Source organism: Ovis canadensis, chromosome 4 (genome assembly GCF_042477335.2).
Source record: "Ovis canadensis isolate MfBH-ARS-UI-01 breed Bighorn chromosome 4, ARS-UI_OviCan_v2, whole genome shotgun sequence".
Lineage (NCBI taxonomy): Eukaryota > Metazoa > Chordata > Mammalia > Artiodactyla > Bovidae > Ovis > Ovis canadensis.
The window spans coordinates 124,862,827-124,889,641 of NC_091248.1; the positions used below are offsets into that span (position 1 = coordinate 124,862,827).

The window sequence follows — 26,815 nt, forward strand, 5'->3', positions numbered from 1 at the left end:
CATTCTTTGGCATTGCCTTTCTTTGGGATTGGAATGAATACAGACCTTTTCCAATCCTATGGCTGCTGCTGAGTTTTCCAAATTTGCTGGCATACTGAATGTAGCACTTTAACAGCACCATCTTTTAGAATTTGAAATAGCTCTGCTGGAATTCCATCACCTCCATTACCTTTGTTCTAATGATGTTTCCTAAGGTCCACTTGACTTCACTTTCCAGGATGTTTGGCTATAGGTTGGTGATCACATATTTGTGGTTTTCTGGGTCATGAAGATCTTTTTTGTACAGTTTTTCTGTGTATTCTTGCCACCTCTTCTTAATATCCTCTGCTTCTGTTAGGTCCATACCATTTCTCTCCTTTATTGAGGCCATCTTTGCATGAATGTTCCCTTGGTATGTCTAATTTTCTTGAGATCTCTATTCTTTCCCATTCTATTGTTTTCCTCTATATCTTTGCATTGATCACTGAGGAAGGCTTTCTTACCTCTTCTTTCTGTCCTCTGGAACTTTGCATTCAGCTGGGTATATCTTTCCCTTTCTCCCTTACCTTTCGCTTCTCTTCTTCTTTCAGCTATTTGTAAGGCCTCTTCAGACAACCATTTTGCCTTTTTGCATTTCTTTCCCACTGGGATGGAGTTGGTCTCTGCCTCCTGTACTTTGTTACAAACCTCCATCCGTAGTTCTCAGGCACTAGGTCTACCAGATCTAATCCCTTGAATCTATTTGTCACTTCCACTGTATAATCTTAAGGGATTTGATTTAGGTCATAGCTGAATGGTCTAGTGTTTTTCCTTTCTTTCTTCAATTTAAGTCTGAATTTTGAAATAAGGAGCTCATAGTCTGAGCCATAGTTAGCTCCCAGTCTTGTTTTTGATGACTGTATAGCGCTTCTCCTTCTTCAGCTGCAAAGAATATAATCAGTCTGTTTTAGGTATTAGCCTTCTTTGCTGCATATTTTAATAGTTTTTAGGACAGTAACTCAAAAGAATCACCATAGGTTCAGCCTTATTTTATTATTATAGTAAGCATGAAGATTTGTGAGTTACAGAAATTCTATGTTAGTAAAAATAAAAAATAAATCCTTCTCAGCATATATACGAATCACAGCCATGTCAGGAGATTTAATAGCAGTGACATGTAATTTACAAGCTTATGTAAATTGATTTGTCAGTCTTACAATGATGAATTTGTCTGATGCTCTCATGTATCCATAAACCATATATTATTGTGTAGCATTTATCTAAATGAAGGTGGAATTTTAAAGGATAGTATTCTATTCAAGAAATGTTCAAATTCATTTTAATTTTTCAATTTTCAATGCATATTTTTAAATTGTAGGGGTTTTGTAAAAATCAGCTGTATATCTTATTTTGTTTTTCTGTTCCTTTTTTTAAAAATCCGTGTGAAAAGTACAAGAATTATAAGAGCCAAATTATTTGAAAACATAATTTCCTTTCAAGCCCTGTGACAAAGTAGTCACTACTACTTTAAAAATACAGTGCTATAGCAGACTACCCTTTTTTTAGTCATAAGTAGTGTCATTCCAGCTTTTTAATTACTTATATTAAGATTTTCAGGGAGACTTTGGCTGATATTACAGTAGAAGTATCTTTTTAGAAAACTTCTGAGAAAATAAAATATTAATATTGTCAAAATTACTGTAAATAAAAATGTTGAGAAAACTAAGGCATACAGGCCAAATAGGCTACCTCATAAATGAGCCAGAAGCTAAGTGTATGCCCAAAATGTATATCTGATGAAAATTATCTACCAAACTTTGGTATTCAAATAGGTAACATCAAACATCAAAAAAAAAAAAAATGTGTTGTGCCTAAATAGAAAAACCTTTATTCCTTGCTGAAAACTTGATTCTCAAGCAAAGGTCATTGAGGGAGTGGACAGACTTCTTACTTTGCCCTGGTTTGCCCAGACTAGCTGTTCAGCATCAGTTAAGTGCTCTACTTTCTCATAGCCTGAATTTATTGGTTTGAAAAAATAAGATCCCTCCCTAAGTTAGGATTACCTATAAGGCACAAACCATACAGTGTGTACTAGAAAGCTTTAAATAAGAAAGTAATATATAAATATTGGATGTTGTTTTGTTAAATGAATGACTACGCCTCCTTCTAAATTTCTTAACTTTTCTGAATACTGTTATAGAACAGACATTTCACATGTATTTACACCTTTATATTCAAGACAATGATCAGTAACGCCTACATCATTTCTTTGAAATATTTTCAACTTCAATTTAAGATAATGTCTTAAGTCTCAATATGCTTGGAAATGAAAAGAAGTGAAAAAAACACAACCTACTGATGCTGTGAATTCTGAAGAAAATACCATATGCCATGCATTTGTTCATAAATAATAAATGTTACCCTTTCTGAAAAGCTATGCTAAACATCTCAAATTTTCTATGTGACCTTTCAGTTTCATGGAGACATCTCAAAGACAATATATTTAAATCTTCACTAATTATCTCTCCCTTCAAATATGTTTGTATTAGTCAGTATTCTTTGTTGCTTAAAAAAAAAAATACACAAACCAGTGAGGACACAGGTCAGATCATCAAAAATCTTTTAGATTTTCTTCTGCAGGCTCTGAATTTAGATGCTGAAATGACATCATCACAAATGGGCCTACTTTATCTTTCTCTGATGTCCATCCCTTTCTGTAATAACCGGAGTGGCCAATGGGAGCTCAGTGGATGGAGAGCTTCCATTCCTAGTGGGTCTGTATTTGGCTTTGTTTACTCCTCACGTGTTGTGCATTTGGGGTCCAGGATGGAAGACGTGTCCTGTTGCTCCTCTCAAGCACTCGCTTCCACAGCATCATTCCTACCTTCTCCCTAATGCCTTCACTCCTCCAGAGCACTTGTAACCAGCTTATCCTATCCACCACTCTCCGGTATTTTATAATATGCTACGGCATCTTCTACTGTTGTACTAGAACTCTGCTTTATTTGGGGAACTGTATTTTAGTGGTGTGTGTGTGTGTGCTAAGTCGCTTCAGTTGTGTCTGACTCTTTGTGACCCCATGGACTGTAGGCCGCCAGGCTCCTCTGTCCGTTGGGTTTTCCAGGCAAGAATACTGGAGTGGGTTTCCATGCCCTCCTCCAGGGATCTTCCCAACCTGGGGATCAAACCTGTGTCTTTAAGTCTCCTGCGTTGATGGGCAGGCTCTTTACCACTAGTGCCACCGGGGAATCCCATTTTAGTGGCCCCAATCTTAACATTTAAATTATGTGACATTTTTACTGAAAACTCTTGAGTGAAGTTTCTTTTAGCCCAATTAACGTGAAGTTTACCACACTGTCGTGGCCTTCAGGCCATCCTTGCTTCTTCACTGTGCTCCATAAATTCTGGCTTCCTTCCTGCCCCCAAAACATGCAGCATGTACTCAAGATGTTTGCATTTCTTACTTTTGCTTATACTATTGACTTCTTTTGGTTTCACAATAAAACAGTGTCAAAGTTATGTTTATACTATACTGCAGTCTGCTCAGTGTATAGTACCATTTTGTCTAGAAACAGTGGCCCCATCTTAATTTAAAGATACTTGATTGCTAAAAAATGCTAGCCCTCATCTGCACCTTCAGGGAATGGTGGTCTTTTAGCTGGTGGAGGATCTTGCATCAAAGTTGATGCTGCTGAGTGATCAACGTGATGATTGTTGAAGGTTGGGGCACCTGCTGCCATTTCTTAGGATAAAGCAACATGAAGTGTGCTATGTCAGTTGACTGTTCCTTTCATTTAAACACTTAGAGGCCATTCTCGGGTTATTAATTGGCCTAATTTCAGTACTGTTCTGTCTCAGGGAATAGGGAGTCCCAAGGAAAGGAAAAGAGATGGAGGAATGGCAGGTCAGCGGGGAAGTCAGAATGTACAGAATGTTTATAGATTGAATTCACTCTTATATGGGTGTGCTTCAAGTCACCCCCAAACAATTGCATTAGTGGCATCAAAGATCCCTGACCACACATCATGATAGTGAGTATAATAATAATGCAAACGCTTGAAATATTGCAAGAATTACCAAACGGGATAGAGACCTGAAGTGAGCAAATGCTGTTGGAAAAATGGTGCCAATAGACTTTCTGTAGGCAGTGGTGCCAGAAACCTGATAAAAGCATCTGTAAAGCAAAAACTGAACCATACCTATAATATACAACAATATATATGTGTTATATAACTCAGTGTATTTAATTTATATATACATTATATTTTAAAACATTTATCAGAGCATAGTTGATTTAAAATGCTGTGTCAGTTTTTGCTGTACATCAAAGTGAATCAATTGTATATATACATATATCCACTCTTTTTTAGATTATTTTTCCATGTAGGTCATTACAGAACATTGAGTAGAGTTTCCTATGCTACACAGCAGATCCTTGCTAGTTATCCATTTGTGTGTATGTCAATCCTGACCTCCTAGTTTATCCTTCCCATGCCTCCCATACCAGTAACCATAAGTTTGTTTTCTACATCTATAACTCTATTTCTCTTTTGTAAAAAAGTTCACTTGTACCATTTTTTTTCTAGATTCCATATATAAGCAGCATATTTGTCTTTCTCTGTCTCACTTCATTCAGTATTATAATCTCTGGGCCCATCCATGTTATGATGAATGGCAGCATTTTGTTCTTTTTTATGACTGAGTAATATTCCATTGAGTACATATACCAAATCTTTATCCATTCATCTGTCAATGAACACTTTGAGTGTTTCCACGTCCTGGCTATTGCAAATATTAAATATATCCATTGCATATTGTTTATTATTTGCCCCACTTTGTACTGACATACTGTTTACTTTACTAATGCAAATGCCATGTGAGCTGAAACTGTATTGTCCACTTCTGTCTGCCCAGTGATTTCAACAGTATCTGGTGCATAAAAAGATCTCATGTATCTCCTGAGTGAATGAATGGATATATGACTATATAGCACTTTGAGCAGAAGTGCTAAGGTTGAGCCTTGGTGTGGCATCTGCCTCTCCTGAATCAGGTGGCTTAAGAGTGAATATTGGGTAACATTGTAAAGAAAATCTAGGTGCTGTTACTTAAAGCGAAGAGGTTGCTGGGGAGGGAAAGGATGGATGTCTACCATTCTATCCCCCCTTCCCTCTTTTTGTTGCCAATGCCAGTATGTGAATAGATTGGTTTATATCATTGTTTTTACTCCCTCCTCTCAGAGTGTTATTAATTCTTCTTTTGAAACATTTTCCCTTCCCACCACGTGGCATTCACTTTGAACTCTGTGACTCGTCTTTCTGCCCCATCTTGATCTCCCACCATCCAAGATCTTCTAAATATGGCTCTTATTCTATTATTTATTAAACAAACACATGCTGTATTCTTCTGTCCACAATCAGACAGGACTTGTTAAAACACTCATGATTTTCCAATATGAACACTTCTTCCAGTCAGATTTATGTCCTTATCACTTATTCCAGAATATAGTTTATGTTTTCAGAGTACACAGTTTTAGTTTTAAAGTAGATTTTTTAGATAAGCTAGTCAGATCTTTTTGGGGGGACAGACATGGAGAGAAGGAATAAAATAGATGAGGGCTAGAGAAGTTACCCCTCAAGAACAAAATTTCACCACAACCACTAGACTCAGGGTATCTCCAGCCCTAGATCTGAGTTCCTTCTTGTGTGTGTGTGTGTGTGTGTGTGTGTATTTTTAATTAATCTATTTATTTTAATTGGAGGGTAATTACTTTACAATATTGTGCGTTTTGCCATACATCGACATGAATCAGCCACAGGTGCCCACGTGTCCCCCCATCCTGAGCCCTCTCCCACCTCCCTCCCCACCCCATCCCTCTGGATTGTCCCAGAGCACCGGCTTTGAGTGCCCTGCTTCCTGCATCGAACTTGTGCTGGTCATCTGTTTTACATATGGTAATATACATGTTTCAATGCTATTCTCTCAAATCCTCCCACCCTCGCCTTCTCCCACAGAGTCTAAAAGTCTGTTCTTTACATCTGTGTCTCTTTTGCTGCCTTGCATGTAGCATCGTCATTACTGTCTTTCTAAATTCCATAACTATGGAATGTATTGTCTTGGTGTTTCTCTTTCTGACTTACTGCTGAGTTCCTTCTTTATTCCAGTCTCTCCCAGTCCTATCCTGTGCCCTCCTTGCTTTCTGTCTCCGAAACATCATTCTGCCCTCCTATCCAGTTAAAGTCTATCTCTTTCTATAGTTCTCCTGATTAGATTGTTTTCATAGGATTCTAAGGATTATTGAAATCACTAGCGATGCCACACACTTCTGTACTTCCTTTGAATGCTGCCTTTTGCAACATTTTTTTTCATATTTTATTTTAGGCCTGTGATATCAGGATTTCTGGTGAGAAATATATATTTTTGGTCTTTATTCATGCCATCTGCCACATGGGTTCTGAAACTCCTGGGATTTCCTAAGTGATAAGTGTGATAAAGATGAAATGGGTGTACTTGTTATTCATAACAAATTCCTTTCAACCCATACCTGAGTTTATGTCAATGAGGTGATATTTGAAAACCCCCTTGATAACCTTAAGAGGAAACCAACCATGTGACTTGATAAGAGAGTTGAAACTTTCAGCTGCACTGGTCATAGCAAACACCCTCTTCCAACAACATAGGAGAAGACTCTACACATGGACATTACCAGATGTTCAACACCAAAATCAGATTGATTATATTCTTTGCAGCCAAAGATGGAGAAGCTCTATACAGTCAGCAAAAGCAAGACTGGGAGCTGACTGTGGCTCAGATCATGAACTCCTTATTGCCAAATTCAGACTTAAATTGAAGAAAGTCGGGAAAACTGCTAGACCACTCAGGTATGACCTAAATCAAATCTCCTATGATTATACAGTGGAAGTGAGAAATAGACTTAAGGGCCTAGATCTGATAGACAGAGTGCCTGATGAACTATGGACAGAGGTTCGTGACATTGTACAGGAGACAGGGATCAAGACCATCTCCATGGAAAAGAAATGCAAAAAAGCAAAATGGCTGTCTGGGGAGGCCTTACAAATAGCTGTGAAAAGAAGAGAAGCGAAAAGCAAAGTACAAAAGGAAGGATATAAGCATCTGAATGCAGAGTTCCAAAGAATAGCAAGGAGAGATAAGAAAGCCTTCCTTGGTGATCAGTGCAAAGAAATAGAGGAAAACAACAGAATGGGAAAGACTAGAGATCTCTTCAAGAAAATGAGAGATACCAAGGGAACATTTCCTGCAAAGATGGGCTCAGTAAAGGACAGAAATGGTATGGACCTAAAAGAAGCAGAAGATATTAAGAAGAGGTGGCAAGAAAACACAGAAGAACTATACAAAAAAGATCTTCACGACCCAGATAATCACGATGGTGTGATCACTCACCTAGAGCCAGACATCCTGGAATGTGAAGTCAAGTGGGCCTTAAAAAGCATCACTATGAACAAAGCTATTGGAGGTGATAGAATTCCAGTTGAGCTATTTCAAATCCTGAAAGATGATGCTGTGAAAGTGCTGCACTCAATACGCCAGCAAACTCAGCAGTGGCCACAGGATGGAAAAGGTCAGTTTTTATTCCAATCCCAAAGAAAGGCAATGCCAAAGAATGCTCAAACTATTCCACAATTGCACACATCTCACACGCTAGTGAAATAATGCTCAAAATACTCCAAGCCAGGTTTCAGCAATACGTGACCCATGAACTTCCAGATGTTCAAGCTGGTTTTAGAAAAGGCAGAGGAACCAGAGATCAAATTGCCAACATCCGCTGGATCACGGAAAAAGGAAGAGAGTTGCAGATAAACATCTATTTCTTCTTTATTGACTATGCCAAAGCCTTTGACTGTGTGTATCACAATCAACTGTGGAAAATTCTGAGAGAGATGGGAATACCAGACCACCTGACCTGCCTCTTGAGAAATCTGTATGCAGGTCAGGAAGCAGCAGTTAGAACTGGACATGCAACAACAGACTGGTTCCAAATAGGAAAAGGAGTATGTCAAGGCTGTATACTGTCACCCTGCTTATTTAACTTATATGCAGAGTACATCATGAGAAACGCTGGGCTGGAAGAAGCACAAGCTGGAATCAAGATTGCCGGGAGAAATATCAATAACCTCAGATATGCAGGTGACGCCACCCTTATGGCAGAAAGTGAAGAGGAACTAAAAAGCCTCTTGATGAAAGTGAAGGAGGAGAGTGAAAAAGTTGGCTTAAAGCTCAACATTCAGAAAACGAAGATGATGGCATCTGGTCCCATCACTTCATGGGAATTAGATGGGGAAACAGCAGAAACAGTGTCAGACTTTATTTTGGGGGGCTCCAAAATCACTGCAGATGGTGACTGCAGCCATGAAATTAAAAAATGCTTACTCCTTGGAAGGAAAGTTATGACCAACCTAGATAGCATATTCAAAAGCAGAAACATTACTTTGCCAACAAAGGTCCGTCTAGTCAAGGCTATGCTTTTTCCTGTGGTCATGTATGGATGTGAGAGTTGGACTGAGTGCCGAAGAATTAATGCTTTTGAACTGTGGTGTTGAAGAAGACTCTTGAGAGTCCCTTGGACTGTAAGGAGATCCAACCAGTCCATTCTGAAGGAGATCAGCCCTGGGATTTCTTTGGAAGGAATGATGCTAAAGCTGAAACTCCAATACTTTGGCCACCTCATGTGAAGAGTTGACTCATTGGAAAAGACTGATGCTGGGAGGGATTAGGGGCAGGAGGAGAAGGGGATGACAGAGGATGAGATGGCTGGATGGCATCACCAACTCGACGCACATGTGTTTGCGTGAACTCCGGGAGATGGTGACAGACAGGGAGGCCTGGCATGCTGCGATTCATGGGGTCACAAACAGCTGGACATTACTGAGAGACTGAACTGAACTGACCTCTGAGAAAGCGAGCATGGCAGGAGATTGATTTCAGTCACCAGTAGCCAATGATTTGATCATCACAAATGCACACAGTAGCTGAAGAATTTCAGGCGTTCACAATGCTTGGTGAATAAATAGAGGTGCTAGAAGGTGGTACACGTGGAGTGGGCCTGCAGCCCTTCTCACCCACCTTGCTCTGTGCATCTCTTCCATCTGTTCCTGAGTTGAATCCTTCAGCATAAACCAGTAACCTAGTTTGTAAACTGTTTTCCTGTGTTCTGTGAGTTGTTCAGCAAGCAATTGAACCTAAGGTGGGGGTCATGGGGACCTCTAATGTATGGTCTTTCAGAAGCATGGGTGACAAAGTGGGCTGGAAATTGGCATCTGAAGTTGGGGGTGCTCTTGAGGAAATCAGCCCTTCACCTGTGGGATCTGAATCTACCTCCTGGTAGATAGTGTTAGAATTGAGTTAAGGTATGGAAGGCTGGCTGGTGTCCACAGATAATGGCCTGGTGTGTCGGAAAACCCATATGTCTGGTGTCAGAAATGAAATATTGGGAAAAACAGGAGAACACAGAGCAATTTTTTTTTCTGTTTTCAGGCTTCATCAGACTAGAAATGCCTCAGAAACAGATTTCTAAGAAAGTTACTAGCTGTCTGTGTTGTTTTTAATATTCATATACCACTTAGTACCATGTTAAGCATATGTGTGTATGTGTGTTAATCACTGTCGTGATTAACACTGACTCTGTGACCTCATGGACTCTAGCCCGCCAGGTTCCTCTGCCCATGGGATTCTCCAGACAAGAATACTGGAGTGGGTTGCCATTCCCTTCTCCAGGGGATCTTCCCAACTCAGGGATCGAACCCAGGTCTCCCACATTGTGGACGGATTCTTTATCATCTGAGCCACCAGGGAAGCTTATAGCTATTTATGTTAAGCATATAGTTGATCCTTAAGTTAAAATTGTTGGCTGGCTTTTGTTGACTCTTATTTAAGATAGTATTTAGATTAATCTGTATGCACTCAGGGAATTAATTCAGGGATTTTCACTGGTATTGCTTTTGAAGCCAGGACAACCAATAATGATATTAAAATGGGGCCACAGTTTAATAAAATAAATTTGTGGTTTATGTGTAAAACTAAAAGCTGGCTAGAAAAAAATACCTACAAAGAAAAAAGAAATCTGTTTTCCTTGATCAGATGTTGTCAGCATGATGCAAAGAAGATGTCTATTTATGTGATGAAATTTAAGATCTAAAGCTCAAATGGTTTTGTCCAATGAAGAACTGAAGAGGATGTGGCTATTTTGAAAGGCAGTGATAGTATGTATTGGTATGGCCAAAAAGTTTGTATTTTGGATTTTTTCCATAAGATCTTATGAATGATAAAAACCTGAATGAACGTTTTAGTTAAGACAGCAGCTTCAGGAAAACCAAGGAGAACACAGTAGAGATCATTATTGAAGAATATCTCAGTTTCCGAAGCATATAATTGTATATGTTATAGACAATTAGGACTTCCCTGCTGACTCAGCTGGTAAAGAATCCACCTGCAGTGCAGGAGACATAGGTTCCATCCGTGGGTCAGGAAGATCCCCTGGAGAAGGAAATGGCAACCCACTCCAGTGTTCTTGCCTGGAAAAATCCCATGGACAGAGAAGCCTGGCAGGCCATGTTCCACGGGGTAGCAAATAGTAGGATGTTACTGAACGTTAGCACGTGTGTGTGCACACAAACACACACACAGACACAGACTATTACCCATTTTGCAGATTATTGGAGCCGACTGAATGTTCTAAAGAGTAGTTTAAATCTTGAGGAAATATTTCAACATACCTTTTTGCATACGTGTATTTGTGTACAATTAAACCAGAGCCTTCTGTTTCAAAGCTACTGTATACTCTTTATTGAAAGTATCTTTTTACTTGCTTCATAATAATTTTATGTCTTTTAAAAGTTGTTGTAAAAGATACATTTAAAAGAGATAAAACTCCTGATTTAATGTAGAAACAAATTCAAAATATCAGTTAAGAATGCAGTAGATTAGCTATATAATATAGTCTTATGTTGTATCATGTTATGACTTAAAATGTTCGGTGTTCTTTCTAAATTTTTTATTTCAATGTTTAAGAGATTGTTTTAAAAATATAAAAGAGGATCTCATGTGGAATATAGCTTTCCCAAAACTCAAGTTATTTAAGATACGGACAGCTAGAATGTGTATATGAAATTAAGGCAGCTCGTGTTTAAAACTGGAGAAGGAAATGGCCACTCTCTCCAGTATTCTTATTTCGGAGAGCCCATGGACGGTGGAGCCTGGAGGGCTACAGGGCATGAGGTCACCAACTCAGACACAACTTAGAAATTAAACAAGAACAACAAAACGTGTCTTAAATAGCTTACACATGTATTTCTCATTTATTTGACATATTCTAAAATATTCTTGGTCTCTTGCTTTAAATCTTCTTTACTTTAAGTTATGATTTTATATTGACATTTTCCTGTTATTAGATTGCACACTCTTTTTGAGTGTAGCATTGGTGGCTTTCCTTACTCCTGGGTTTCCCATATTACCTTGTGTTAATGCTTATTATGCAGTAAATGTTTTATAAATGTTTGCTGAGGAATGATGGCTATGACCAAAGAAAATCCTTTTGTTCTCTGCCATAAAAAATAGACAATATGACCTTTCAACATAAAGTAACTGTGGCAAACAATTCTTGACAAAATCTTCCATGAATAAGACATATGAAATAAATACGTTCACATGTAGTTATGCTAATGAAATGTAGAAGTCCCTGATCTCTGCACAGTGTATTCAGTTGCTCTTTTTGCCGAACTCAATGTCGAAAAGGTTTTTTTAAATTTCTGATGATGGCATGGGTAGGCATGAAGAGAAGATTTTTAAAAAGCAAGAAATATGTTTGGAGTGTGTTTTGAAAAATGTATACTGCATAGTTTAAATGTAAAATAATAGAACTCATAATTGTCTACTGGATACTACAGTGTATGTCAGAGTGTTTCATTCTTTTAACACATGTGTTCATTTCCATATATGCAAGAACTCATGGAAACTTTGTCCTAGCTCGCATTTAAAATTGGCCCTGTTTTTCAAATAAAGAAAGTATGGAAGCTTTTTTCGATTTGTTTATGGTTTAGAGAATATAAAATACCTCCATTGCAAATACAGTTTAAGTTTATATTAGCACATAGAGTACATGGTGGTTTCTAAAGTATCTTCCTCTAATTTTCAAGTCTCTCTCTCTCTTTTTTTTTTTTTTTTGCCAGGCATTTCCTGGGAATGTCAACTCTGATAGTGTTGTCCGGCACGATTTACAGCATCCGGTCATCGCCCGCTATGTCCGCTTTGTGCCTCTGGATTGGAATGGAGAAGGCCGCATTGGGCTCAGGATTGAGGTCTATGGCTGTTCTTACTGTAAGTACCATCCTGTGGAAATTGATGGTGGAGTTTTGCCATCTTCATTTACTTGGTAATTTCATTATTTTGAATTATTTTAGTTGCTTTCTCTGACAGTGAATTGCCATGTATCTTTATATAAAAAACATATAAAGTTGGTCATATGTTTTAAATATATATTTACATTTTTACAGAAACACACATATAAGAATAAACTAAGAATACCTTTAGTAGAGGATTTAGGAAATGATTATTGTTAAGTGTACTAACACAGCAAAGCTTATTAATAAAAATGCTTGAAGTCTTATGAAATATCTGAAAAGTAGAAACCTGTGCTTTTCTCCGTCTTTCTGACTCTTTGGAATAGATTTTGAAAGTAGTCTTAAGAACTTCCTTCTGGTTCTCTTCAATTTCACCTTTTGTTCTTTTGAAACCAACCACTGAGTTTTGATGTCAATTATATTCTATATGTGTGTAAGTTTTATTTGTTCCTTTAAAAAACTTACTTGGTTACCCAAAGAGTTTCTTTCCCTTTAGTTGTGTTTCTTATTATCTTTTTGTATTTTTTTTAGTCATCACATCTATGTCTATGATTTCAAGGTATGGAGTTTTAGGGATTGTCATTCTACTGTCTGTTTCAGCCAGTTTTGTTAAGGGTGCTTCTTTTCTCCTCCTCTTGTTCCTCCTTTTTTATTTTATGTATATGTGGGGGTATAGTTGCTTTACAGTGTTACCTTCTGCTGCATAGCACAGTGAATGAGCCATAGGTACGCACACATCCCCTCTTGTGTTGAATTTCCTTCCCATCTGGGTTACCACGGAGCACTGAGTGGAGTTCCGTGTGCTGCCCTGTACACCTTCATTTCTTCTTCTTAACAGCCTTGTCTGCCTAGCCTTCCTGTCCTCATCTTTATGCCCACTCGTCTTCTTGATTGTGACCTCAGTTTCTTCTAAACATTATCTGTGGAACTCCTTTCAGGCCCAAGGTTGATGGTAGCTTCTTCTGGAAAAGATGGATCTTTGCCTATTTGCTTCTGTGAAGGCATTACTAACACACAATTACTGTAAAGACTACTGGAGGCTTTTTGAGGCTAGTGGGTAGCACACACTCAGTTGGCAAACACAAGATTTGCAGACACTGGTTTTATTTTTATTGTCGGCTGTGCTGTGTGGCTTGCAGGATCTTAGTTCTCTGACCAAGGACTAAACCCGTGTCCTTGGCAGTAAAAGTGCCAAGTCCTAACCAATGGATCACCAGGGAATTCCTCCTAACACTAACTTTAGAATATGAATTGTCTGGTAAAATGGTCCGCTCCTCCCAGGAAGCTTTTCTTCCTGTTCTAATTGGCTGGGAAATGAGAGGCTGGATACACACAGCATAGGGAATTAGATTAGCTTCAAGAAGGAATTTCCTACTAGACTTTCCCCCACCATTGCCTACAGACCCATAACAACAAAAGCTTAACTGCAATCAGAAAATCCAAATATCCTGTTGGAAAACCTTAATTAAAAGTAACCAAACATTTGATAGTTTATAATAAAAACTATATAAAAATTTTACCTCTGTATGAATTTAGTAACTATAATGATGACCATATCATATTTCTTATGTGTGTGTGTTTATTCCTTGAATTCTGTCTGACTCTGGAAGAATACTGGAGTGAGTTGCCATTTCCTCCTCCAGGGGCTCTTCCCAACCCAGGGAATGAACCCGGGTCTTCTGCCTTGCAGGTGGAATCTTTACCACTGACATACCTGGGAAGATTAGGGAAGAACAGAACTCTGGGTTCATACTTATTCTAGCTGTCAGCATCAAGATGGGAGGACTAAAAAAATATATGATATTTTTGTCTGCATAGCATATTTTCTAAGAAACATGTTCAGCTTTCAACAAGTGAAAAAGAAGTAATAGTCTCCATGGAAACATGCTATGTATAATCTATTCTATTATTTATTGAGCAATCTTCATGGATTATGAAATATGCTCAATGTTAGTAGTATCACAGTGAATAAGATAAACATGGTGTGAGAGACAAAAGAAGCAATTGATCCAGTAGTGGTATCTACTGAGATATATCATGAGAAACGCTGGGCTGGAAGAAGCACAAGCTGGAATCAAGATTGCCAGGAGAAATATTAATAACCTCAGATATGCAGATGACACCACCCTTATGGCAGAAAATGAAGAAGAAATAAAGAGCCTCTTTATGAAAGTGAAAGAGGAAAGTGGAAAAGTTGGCTTAAAGCTCAACAGTCAGAAAACTAAGATCATGGCATCTGGTCCCATCACTTCATGGCAAATAGATAGCAAAACAGTGAAAGATTTTATTTTGGGGGGCTCCAAAATCACTGCAGATGGTGACTGCAGCCATGACATTAAAAAACACTTACTCCTTGGAAGGAGTTATGACCAACCTAGATAGCATATTGAAAAGCAGAGACATTACTTTGCCAACAAAGGTCCATCTATCTAGTCAAGGCTATGGCTATTCCAGTGGTCATGTATGGCTGTGAGAGTTGGACTATAAGGAAAGCTGAGCACTGAAGAATTGATGCTTTTGAACTGTGGTGTTGGAGAAGACTGTTAAGAGTCCCCTGGACTGCAAGGAGATCCAACCAGTCCATCCTAAAGGAAATCAGTCCTGGGTGTTCACTGGAAGGCCTAATTCTGAAGCTGAAACTCCAATATTTTGGCCACCTGATGGTGAAGAGCTGACTTATTTGAAAAGACCCTATGCTGGGAAAGACTGAAGGCAGGAATAGAAGGGGACGAGAGAGGATGAGATGGCTGGATGGCATCACCAACTCAGTGGACATGAATTTGAGTAAACTTTGGGAGTTGGTGATGGACAGGGAGGCCTGGCACGCTGCAGTCCATGGGGTCACAAAGAGTTGGACACCACTAAGCGACTCATCTGAGTATCTATTAGGCTACAAACTATGAGGGTTAAATTTTGCCCAAAGACGTATAGCCTGAGTGCTCGAGCTGAAAGGGAAACCAGACATCCTGGTGGTACAACAAGGGCTCACTACCACTGCTATTTTCCTATTCCTAAATTCTAACAAAAACTCCATGGGATGTTCACCAGCTCAATAAGCAAATTATATTGACATCCCAGAAGCAGCCATCAACCTTCTCTGAGTTCAGTTCAGTTCAGTCGCTCAGTCGTGTCCGACATTACAACCCCATGAATGAACTCCATATCCTTGCCTAGACGGACCTTTGTTGGCAAAGTAATGTCTCTGCTTTTCAATTTGCTAGTCTAGGTTGATCATAACTTTCCTTTCAAGGAGTAAGCATCTTTTAATTTCATGGCTGCAGTCACCATCTGCAATGATTTTGGAGCCCCCAAAAAGAAAGTCTGACACTGCTTCCCATCTATTTGCCATGAAGTGATGGGACCAGATGCCATGATCTTCGTTTCCTGGATCTTGAGCTTTAAGCCAACTTTTTCACTCTCCTCTTTCACTTTCATCAAGAGGTTTTTTAGTTCCTCTTCGCTTTCTGCCTTAAGGGTAGTGTCATCTGCATATCTGAGATTATTGATATTTCTCCTGGCAATCTTGGTTCCAGTTTGTGCTTCTTCCAGCCCATTGTTTCTCTTGCTGTACTCTGCATAGAAGTTAAATAAGGAGAGCGACAATACACAGCCTTGATGTACTCCTTTCCTATTTGGAACCAGGCTAAGTTACTACTACTTAAATTCACCTGATTTTTATTCCCATAGATTAAAGTTGTTTTGGGTTTTTTTTCTGTCTTTTTTTAAAATTTTAAATTCTCATACAAATGAAATGATAACATACACATTATTTCCCTTCTGACTTCTTTAGTTCAAAATATTTGTGAAAAATTACCCATTTTGTTATCTGAAGTATTTGTTTATTTTCCTGAATATTATTTTGTGGTATGCTTATTCTACAATTATGTATTCATTTCATGTTGATAAACACTGAGTTGTTTCCAGTTTTTGGCTATTTCAATAGAACTGCTATAAACATTTTTTCATGGTATAGAGCTGCTGCTCCTGCTGCTGCTAAGTCGCTTCAGTCGTGCCCGACTCTGTATGACCCCATAGATGGCAGCCCACCAGGCTCCCCCGTCCCTGGAATTCTCCAGGCAAGAACATGGGAGTGGGTTGACATTTCCTTCTTCAATGCATGAAAGTGAAAAGTGAAAGTGAAGTTGCTCAGTCTTGTCCTACTCTTTTGCAACCCCATGATGGACTGTAGCTCTCCAAGCTCCTCTGTTCATGGGATTTCCAGGAAAGAAAACTGGAGTGGGTTGCCATTTCCTTCTCCAAGTTATTTTTCTAACCAGGTGATTTTTCTAACTAATATCCAGTTCCCATTATTTCTCATACATCTATGTATGAAGAATGTAAAATATACTTAAGTCTTTTTCCAAGAAAAAATACATGTCTGTAATAAGAAACTGATGTGTTAAACATATTTATTAATGGAAGTGTTTCCAAGGTTACTGTGTTACAAATTCATCTGTATTGGAATTCAGACTACAGTGAACCCTTAGATGGCTTTCTATTTTATTTTTTTCATTTATTGGACCATTGATTTGTCTCAAGGGCTTTGTTTAAGGTTTTAGTGATAGGAAATTGTGGATCTTTGAGAGGGAAAATTTCAATCAGAAACACTCATATTTTGCCCTTTTAAAAATAGTAGTCCTGCCAGGGTCCAGCAAGGAGAAACTAGGCTTGCATCACTCCCATGGAAAAGGAATGATTTTTCTCATCTTCTAAGAAATCCCTTTTGAGTTTATTTTTGTGTATGGTGTTAGAAAGTGTTCTAGTTTCATTCTTTTACAAGTGGTTGGCCAGTTTTCCCAGCACCACTTATTAAAGAGATTGTCTTTAATCCATTGTATATTCTTGCCTCCTTTGTCAAAGATAAGGTGTCCATAGGTGCATGGATTTATCTCTGGGCCTTCCATTTCTAACACCATACACAAAAATAAATTCAAAATGGATTAAAAATCTAAACGTAAGACCAGAAACTATAAAACTCCTAGAGGAGAACATAGGCAAAACACTCTCCGACATACATCATAGCAGGATCCTCTATGATCCATCTCCCAGAATATTGGAAATAAAAGCAAAAATAAACAAATGGGACCTAATTAAACTTAAAAGCTTCTGCACAACAAAGGAAACTATAAGCAAGGTGAAAAGACAGCCTTCAGAATGGGAGAAAATAATAGCAAATGAAGCAACTGACAAACAACTAATCTCAAAAATATACAAGCAACTCCTGCAGCTCAATCCCAGAAAAATAAACGACCCAATCAAAAAATGGGCCAAAGAACTAAATAGACATTTCTCCAAAGAAGACATACAGATGGCTAAGAAACACATGAAAAGATGCTCAACATCACTCATTATCAGAGAAATGCAAATCAAAACCACAATGAAGCACCATTTCATGCCAGTCAGGATGGCTGTGATCCAAACGTCTACACGCAATAAATGCTGGAGAGGGTGTGGACAAAAGGGAACCCTCTTACACTTTGGTGGGAATGCAAACTAGTACAGCCACTATGGAGAACTGTGTGGAGAATCCTTAAAAAACTGGAAATAGAACTGCCTTACGACCCAGCAATCCCACTACTGGGCATACACACCGAGGAAACCAGAATGGAAAGAGACACGTGCCCCAATGTTCATTACAGCACTGTTTATAATAGCCAGGACATGGAAGCAACCTAGATGTCCATCAGCAGACGAATGGATAAGAAAGCTGTGGTACATATACACAATGGAGTATTACTCAGCCATTAAAAAGAATACATTTGAATCAGTTCTGATGAGGTGGATGAAACTGGAGCCTATTATACAGAGTGAAGTAAACCAGAAAGAAAAACATCGATACAGTATACTAACGCATATATATGGAATTTAGAAAGATGGTAACGATAACCCTGTATGCGAGACAGCAAAAGAGACACAGATGTATGGAACAGTCTTTTGGACTCTGTGGGAGAGGGAGAGGGTGGGAGAATGACATTGAAACATGTATAATATCATATAAGAAATGAATTGCCAGTCCAGGTTCAATGCATGATACTGGATGCTTGGGGCTGGTACACTGGGATGACCCAGAGGGATGGTTTGGGGAGGGAGGAGGGAGGGGGGTTCAGGATGGGGAACACGTGTATACCTGTGGCGGATTCATGTTGATGTATGGCAAAACCAATATAATATTGTAATTAACCTCCAATTAAAATAAATAAATTTATATTAAAAAAGAAAAGAAATCCCTTAGGGGATTTGTCTGATACCTGCAGGTTAGGGAATGGGGGTGTTCTTTTCCTTCCAAGTTTGCCAGAACTAGAGAAGAAGAAACATCAACAGATTGCTGCTTCTGTGGGAGTGTATACCTACTGTAATTCCTGTTGTATTTGTCAACTCTCTTCTCTGCAGTCTTTCCGCAATCACTCTGTCATCTGAAAAATTAGGTGCTTCTTAAGGTTGCAAGTAAGAAGTTCACTCTCTTCCAGGTGAAGGAAGCTTAGTTCCAGGCCACTGCTTTTAAGCCTCTAGGACCTCTGCTGTTTTTGTTTCCTGACTTGTCTTGATGATAGTATGTGTTCCAACTTCAATGAATTTAGATTCATTTTAAATCATTCTGCTCCCTCTACATTTGGTTTCCCCTCAAATTTAGTTGAAACAAGTGCATGCTGTTATTTTAAAAACTTAATGATATTCCTCATGTCTTCTGACTCAGTAAGCTTGCTCCCCAAACACTGATGCTAATCTTCTTACTCTGTACCGAAGGGACTGCATGAAGCAGAAGGGAGAGGTCTCAGTCTAATAGCTTTAAAAAATCAGTTATGGCTGAAACACTCAAACATTCATCTTACAAAAGCCCTGCATGGTGTATTGATTAAAGTAGTGAGCATTTTTTATAGCACATATTGAATTAGCTTTTAACCAGAGTCTCCATAAAAGTAAGGCAAATCAGGGTACACAAAAATCAAGGTAATTTTTATATATGCATTCAGTATGGATGAATAACTAATAAAGCCTGTAAATATTTCCCAGTGCAAATCCAGGTGGAAAATAAGTGCCAGACGGGGAGGAAGGCATATGAAGAGATGCCAAATACAATAGTAGGAGACAGTGTTTTGTCTTCTTCATGCTGTGCTAATGGGAACATCCTCTTCTTGGGACCACGGTCGACTCCCCTAGAGCCCTTGCAGCCTGGACAGGAGATGCTGCCGTGTGTGTATATATTAGGTTCCAAGGGCTGTTGTAAAATAATACTATAAACTGTAGCTTAGGACAACAGAAATTTAGTCTCTCATGGTTCTGGAGACATAAGTCTGGAATTAAGGTGTTAGCATAGTTGTTTCTGTCTGGAGACTCAGAGGGAGTAACTGACCCATACCTCTCCTCTAGCATCTGATGGTGGTGGTGGCGTTTAGTAGCTCAGTTGTGTCCAACTCTTTGCGACCCCATGGACTGCCGCACGCCAGGCTTCCTGTCCATCACCAACTCCCAGAGCTTATTCACACTCATGTCCATCGAGTCAGTGATGCCATCCAACCGTCTCATCCTCTGTTGTCCCTTTCTTCTTCTGCCTTCAGTCTTTCCCAGCATCAGGGTCTTTTTCCTATGAGTTGGCTCTTCACATCAGGTGGCCAAACTATCAGAGCTTCCGCGTAAGCATCAGTCTTCTAGCGTCTGGTGGTTTCAGCAGTTCTTGGTGTACTGTGACCTGTTGCTGCTTCATTCCACTGCCTGCCTCTGTCTTCACATGGCTGTTTTCCCTCTGTGTGCCTGTCTCTGTAACTTCACATGGGTATCTTATCTCTATGTGTTTATGTCTCGGTATCTTTACATGGCTGTCTTGCCTCTGTGTGTCCGTCTCTGTACCTTCACGTGACCATCTTCCCTCTGTATTTCTCTCTCTGTGTCTTCACTTGGCTGTCTTACAAGGACATCAGTCTTTGGAGTCACCCTTACCCAGTATGACTTCATCTTGAAGGAAGTGATTACCTCTGCAAAGACCCTATTTCCAAGTAAGGACACATTTTGACTTTCTTGGTGGTTATGTGTTTGGGAGAAATGTAATTCAACCCAGTGCAGTATTTATTCATTAAGATAAGTAAGAATTTCCATGAAGATCAGTGTAGTTGGGCAGAAAAATAAGAAATACTTCTGAATGTCAACCCATGTTTTCCTGTTTACGTTAGATGTTTCATTTTGCATAATGCTTGTATTGTTGTGTTTTGTGTTCCTCACACACACATATACATACATACACATACACTCATGAAGTTTAAATTTTTGGAATCAGTGTATCATCACACAGATTCATCTATCTCATTAGCATTTGTTGAATTCTATTTGAAAAGCATTCTACTAATTTAAAATCTAGAATGCAAATCAGATCCTATCACCCCACTGCTTAAAGCACTTTATGAGCTTACCTATAAAGTCTAAGTTGTTAGCTTGAAATACAGGGCCCTTCCTATTACCTCTCCTGCTACATCGTGTCGTTTCCGTGTTGTACTCTATGCTCCGCTATACAAACTGTCCTTTTTCCTGAGTATCTGACCTGCTTCTGCAACTTGCATTCACTCAAAGTATCCTCCCTCTCCATCATTCTGATCAATTTGTCTTATCCTCTAAGATTCAGCTGAAATGTGATTTCCAACAAGATTTCTCTGAATTTCCATAATGAACCACATCATTTTTTCAACATAGTCTATTATACTATGTATTAGGTTGGTGCAAATGTACTTGTGATTTCAGAGGATGAATTTTAAATCATTACATCGTCATTCAGTTGCTCGGTCGTGTCCAACTCTTTTCAGCACCATGGACTGCAGCATGGCAGGCTTCTTGGTCCTTCACTATCTCCAGCAGTTTGCTGAGACTCATGTCCATGGAGTAGGTGAGGCCATCCAACCACCTCATCTTCTGTTGTCCCCTTCTCCTCCTGTCCTCAATCTTTCCCAGAATCAGGGTCTTTTCCACTGAGATGGCTGTTTGCATCAGATCATTATAACTAGGATCTAACATATCTTTGGGAAGATCCCCTGGAGAAGAAAAATGGCAACCCACTCCAGTACTTTTGCCTGGAAAATTCCATGGACTAGCAGCCTGGTAGGCTACAGTCCATGGGATCACAAAGAGTCGGACACGACTGAGCAACTTCAGTTTCAGTTTCAACATATCTTTATCAAACAAAATAGGAACCATTACAATCAACACATTTCTGCCAATGAGAAATAAGTTTGTTTGTTCTTGTAGCATAAAAAAATCTGTGCTTTGGGGTTTGACAAACTCTTGGGAAACATTTTCTGCCACCTGCTGGTTGTGGAAGGATTTTCCCTGCAAAAAATTGCCAAGACGGCTTGAAGAAGTGGTAGTCAGTTGACAGAGGGCAGGTGAATATGGCAGATGAGGCAAAACTCTGTAGCCTAGTTCGTTCAACTTTTGAAGCATTGCTTGTGTGATATGCCGTCAGGCATTGTTGCGGAGAAGACTTGGGTCCTTTCTACTGAACAAATGCTGGCTGCAGGCATTGCAGTTTTTGGTGCATTTCATCAATTTGCTGAGCATACTTCTCAGATATAATGGTTTCACTGGGATTCAGAAAGCTGTGGTGGATCAGACAGGCAACAAACCACCAAACAGTGACTGTGACCTTTTTTTTAGTGCAAGTTTGGCTTTGGGAATTGCTTTGGAGCTTCTTCTCAGTCCAACCACTGAGCTAGTTGTTGCTGATTGTTGTATAAAATCCACTTTTTGTCAAGAAATGGTTCATTGTTGTTGGATAGAATCAGAGAAAATATTTCCAAAGGACAATTATTTTTTTCCTTTGGTGAGCTCAGGAGGTACCCATTTATCGATATTTTTCACCTTTTCAATTTGCTTCAAATGCCAAACCACCACAGAATGATTGATGTTGAGTTCTTTGGCAGTCTCGTGTGGTTCTAAGAGGATCAGCTTCAATGAGCCTCTCATTTCGTTGTTGTTGACTTTCAGTGGCTGGCCACTGTGCTTTTCATTTTCAAAGCTCTTGTTTCCTGTGCAACGCTTCTGGAATCACCATTGCACTATATATTCAACAATTCCTGGGCCAAATGAGTTGTTGATGTTGCAAGTTATCTCTGCTACTTTACGGCCCATTTTTGAACTCAAATAAAAAAATCACTCAAATTTGCTTTTTGTCTCACACCATTTCCCTAGTATAAATAAATGTAAAATACACAGCAAGTAATGTCATTAACAAAAAAAAAAGCAAGAAATGAGCATTAAAATGCTGTACAACATAAATATGTTTATTTAAGAATGTATTCCTTATCAACTGGCACAGTTCAGCAATGCAAAATTACACTTACTTTTGCACCAACCTAATAAATATTTCTGGTATTTATTTATCAAATATTTGATATTTGTCAAAACATTCCAAAATATAGCAGACTACAAGATATTGGAGGGGAGAGGGCAGAGAGTCATCTTAGCTGTCATTTGCATTCCATTAATTAGCACATTCCCAGCATACAATTTATGTTTGCTGAACTGAACTAATGTCTGAGCTAAATGATACAGACCTAATTTATTCCCTCAGTGAAAATTGATTACTGTTTGATGGTGTATAGATTCTTTCATTGGTTGAACAGAGTATGATTCTGTTATATACATCATATTGAATGGTGCTCCAGGGGCCCACAGAATGTTGAAATAATTGCTAAATTGAATATCTTAATAGATGTACCAAAAGAGTCTTAAAAACTCAGTATTCCAGTATTTCTTTCTCTAGTTAAACATTTCTAGACTTTGTTTTATTTCTATTTAAAGTTATCTTAAAGCACAATTTCATGAGGCTGCTTCATGGATTAGAAATATGAATAGTTTAGCATCAGAAGGAAGAATATCACGCTCATTAATTTACTTGAATTTTATATCGAGTAATGTGTAAATGAAAGTAAATTAATAAAGTGTTAGTCGCTCAGTGGTGCCCGACTCTTTGCAACCCCATGGACTGCAGCCTACCCGGGTCCTCTGTCCATGGAATTTTCCAGGCAAGGATACTGGAGTGGTTTGCCATTTCCTTCTCCAGAAATATAAACATAGATTTAATAGGGACTGCACTGACTGCCCAGTGGTTAGGACTTGGCCTTCCAATGTAGGGGTGCAGGTTCCACCCACAAGGCTAAAAGATTAAACAGAAGTACTGTAACAAATTATATAAAAACTTTAAAAATGTTCCACATCAAAAAAATCTCTTAGAAATAGATTTAATAGCTATCAAAGTCAAGTTACACATAGTAAAGAGATAATTTAAATTGTCATGCAAATATATTATATATGCAAGGATATGCTGTCATCTTTAGCTTGTGTGCAATTAGATAAAAATAAATGCATTTGCTGTGTATAACCTGAAATCATCTTGTTATTAAGAGAAATGAAATTAGTGTTATTCCATTCTTTAAAAAGTAGGTTGTATTTCAAACTAGAATTGAGATACTTTGAAATAGACTGTATATATATAATTGTGGGTCTGGACATGAATTTGAGCAAACTCTGAGAGATAGTAGAGAATTGAGGAGCCTGGAATGCTGCAGTCCATGGGGTTGCAAAGAGTTGGACACAACTTAGCAACTCAGTAACAGCTGCGGGTCACCTCACTGGTGATAACATCACTACTGATCATTCTTGCAGCTTGTCTGATATTTGTTGAGTTGGTGAAAATGTACTGGATCATTTGTGTCATGGTCTTTTCTTTTTTAACAATGTAAAAGTATAGATAAAAAACATAACAAGTATCATCATTTTATGTAGTAAAAAGTCAGGTACTTAGTGAGTCTCATTTGTAGATTGACATTTGAGGGTGACATTTGCATTGGAAGGAAATTTACCTTATGAAAAACAAAGAAATGCATTCTCATTTTTCATGTCTATGGAGATACACGCTTTCAGCATTTAATTATTTTTTTCCAGTGTAATTTATTTACTTGCAAGATACTGTTGAATCTGTTCAATGAGAAGGCGTAGCAGGTGTAGCATTCTACTTTAAGTACAAGGCAGTCACAAATGACAGCTAGTTCATATTTTGGAAAAATATTTAGTAAGTCACTGGTTTAGAAACAGATATTCCTGGTATTGCTTACTTCAAAATCTAACTTTAAACTTACCTTCGAGAATTTTCAGAGTTCACATATAAAATCAATAATGTTGATTTAAAAAAATACTAAAATTATTAGTACCAAATAACATATGATCAGACCCTTGTTTGCAGCCCCAAATTAGGAATAATCCTATACTTCTATTGTGGAATAAGAAATGATATATTTTTATTGAAAATATTAGTCTAAAATTCTTTTCATAAGATAATTTTCCAAGAAACAAATAAGCATATTAAAGCAAAGCATAATATTTTATAACTTGCTGAAGATAATAAAATGATGAAAATAACCATGCTTCAGTGTGATTTACAAATAAGGCACTTTGATTGAAACAAAGATATGTATGTGTACTCTACCAGAACTTGAAAAACTTCCCAAGAGACCTCCAGCCCAATTCCTTATTTTACTAATGAGGAAGCCAAAACTAACAGATTTATGTGATTTGCCTAAGGGAGTTCATTGCAGAGGTAGGAATCCTGCAAAGCAGTCTAGAGCATTGCTTCCTCTTTGACAGTTGATACCTCACCCCTCTTATTAATCATTCTTTTCTTCTTCTCTACTCACTAGGACTTTTTATAATCACAGTGGTGACCTACATAAAATATTATTTGTAGATTTTGGTGACTACAAACATTCTCATTGGTTTTCACTGTAAGAACATATAAAAGGAGATATTTAGCAGAAAAATATCTCAACAATTATTGCATATCCCTAATGTCCAGTAGGAAAATTTAAGTAACTGATTGTCAAAATTTATGCATTTAAGGACAACTTGAAAAGAATACAACTCAACCTTTCTTTGCCTTTTTTTGGTGCAGAGTGTTTATCAACCTTAGTGTATTTCCAAGAAAATCTCAGCTCCTGAGACCTTTTAACTCCTTTTTACATAAATGTTAATTCTTATATATGTTAGGTAATTACAAACAGCATTAAAATCCAAGCTACAGTTATATAGTTAATCAATATTTCTCTTACAATTCTTGGCTGATACAGGGAAGAAGTAAAATTTAAAGTGTTGCAAATATAAACTAAGAATTTTTTTTAATTCATTTTCTATTCCTGAGTTGTTAGTCTGAATTATCTCTATTTAAATTAGCTTAGCTATGGGGAGAGAAGAACAAATATTTAAATTGGCAATTATCACCTTCATGAATTGAAAGTAATAGTATAATAGTATAATCATTTAATAAGCTGACTTTTATAATTCTAACAATCCCAATTACTTGAACATATCACTTAAAAATTAGAAATCAGTCATTTTAAAACATTTGGTTATTTATTCTTATTAAACTAGTGTCCAATCATTTATACCTAGACTTGAAGAGAATTATCACAGTTTTCCTTTTTATACTCCTATTCTGGATGGAAAGCATATGTAGTATTGGATTGGCCAAAAGTTCATTCAAGTTTGTCCAAAGGAGGTAACAGAAAAGTTGAAATGAGCTTTTTGGCTGACCTGATATTTTCTTATACTCCAAATAATGTCATATTGATCTTTTCAGCTTTTCATGATTGTTTTGGGAGAAGGTAAAGAAGCTGTCCTCTGATTCACTTCATTTCCAGTTCCTGGGGAAATGGTCTTAAGGAAGAAAGATGGCAGCTGACCTGCTCCGATTTCTTAAACATTCCAATTATGGTACCTGGAAGCTCTGGCAGATAGTTACCTTTTCTAGGAGGAAAGTCTTCATTTGTAGAATGTTTTGAATAGTATGTCCCTTTTTAGGTTGCTTTAGTTTCTCTGGTTTATATTCATGGCTCCCTGAAAAATAATTCTTAAGCTAGGTAATTATTGAGGTGCTGAATGAAGGTTTCATAACCTGTATGCTCAGAAATAAGTAGGAACTATGCCTCACCCCTGGGTCAGGAAGATCCCCTGCAGAAGGGCATGGCAACCCACTCCAGTATTTTTGCTTGGAAAATCCCATAGACCGAGGAGCCTGGTGGGCTACAGTCCACGAGGTTGCAGAGTCAGACCAGAAGGAGTGGCTAACACTTTCACTTTGATGCCTCATCCCTGAGCTAAGGGAACAGTCTGGGCTGGGGGACCTTACACATGGGAACAGGGTGTGAGGTGAACTTGGTGTCAGGTTATCTGAATTATCTGACACCCTTCTCATTTTTCCTAGGTGTCAGTGTACATACTATTGGGCCTTAATTTTAGGTCTTATAGTAAAATCTCTCGATTACTTGTTTCTTAAAGTTATGGTAAAATTATGCTCTGGATAAAACCTATATTTGTATAAATGTGATTTAACTGTAGAATCCAAATATCACCACATGGATTGTATTAATTGGCAGACTTGGTCAAATCAACAGCATGCAAAACCTCAAGCAGTGTTCTTCCTTCCCTGTAGTTAAGCTACTGTTTATCAGGTT

At 38.2% G+C, this 26,815-nt stretch overlaps 1 protein-coding gene across 1 annotated transcript in view; it reads left to right on the forward strand.

Moving 5' to 3' along the window:
- The window catches only part of CNTNAP2 (contactin associated protein 2), a 2,336,063-nt gene that overhangs the window by 955,235 nt on the left and 1,354,013 nt on the right, over positions 1-26,815 (forward strand). Inside the window, exon 5 of the mRNA XM_069588655.1 lies at positions 12,159-12,306. Within this exon, the coding sequence (XP_069444756.1) occupies positions 12,159-12,306 (148 nt within the window). The remainder of the gene's footprint in view (positions 1-12,158; positions 12,307-26,815) is intronic.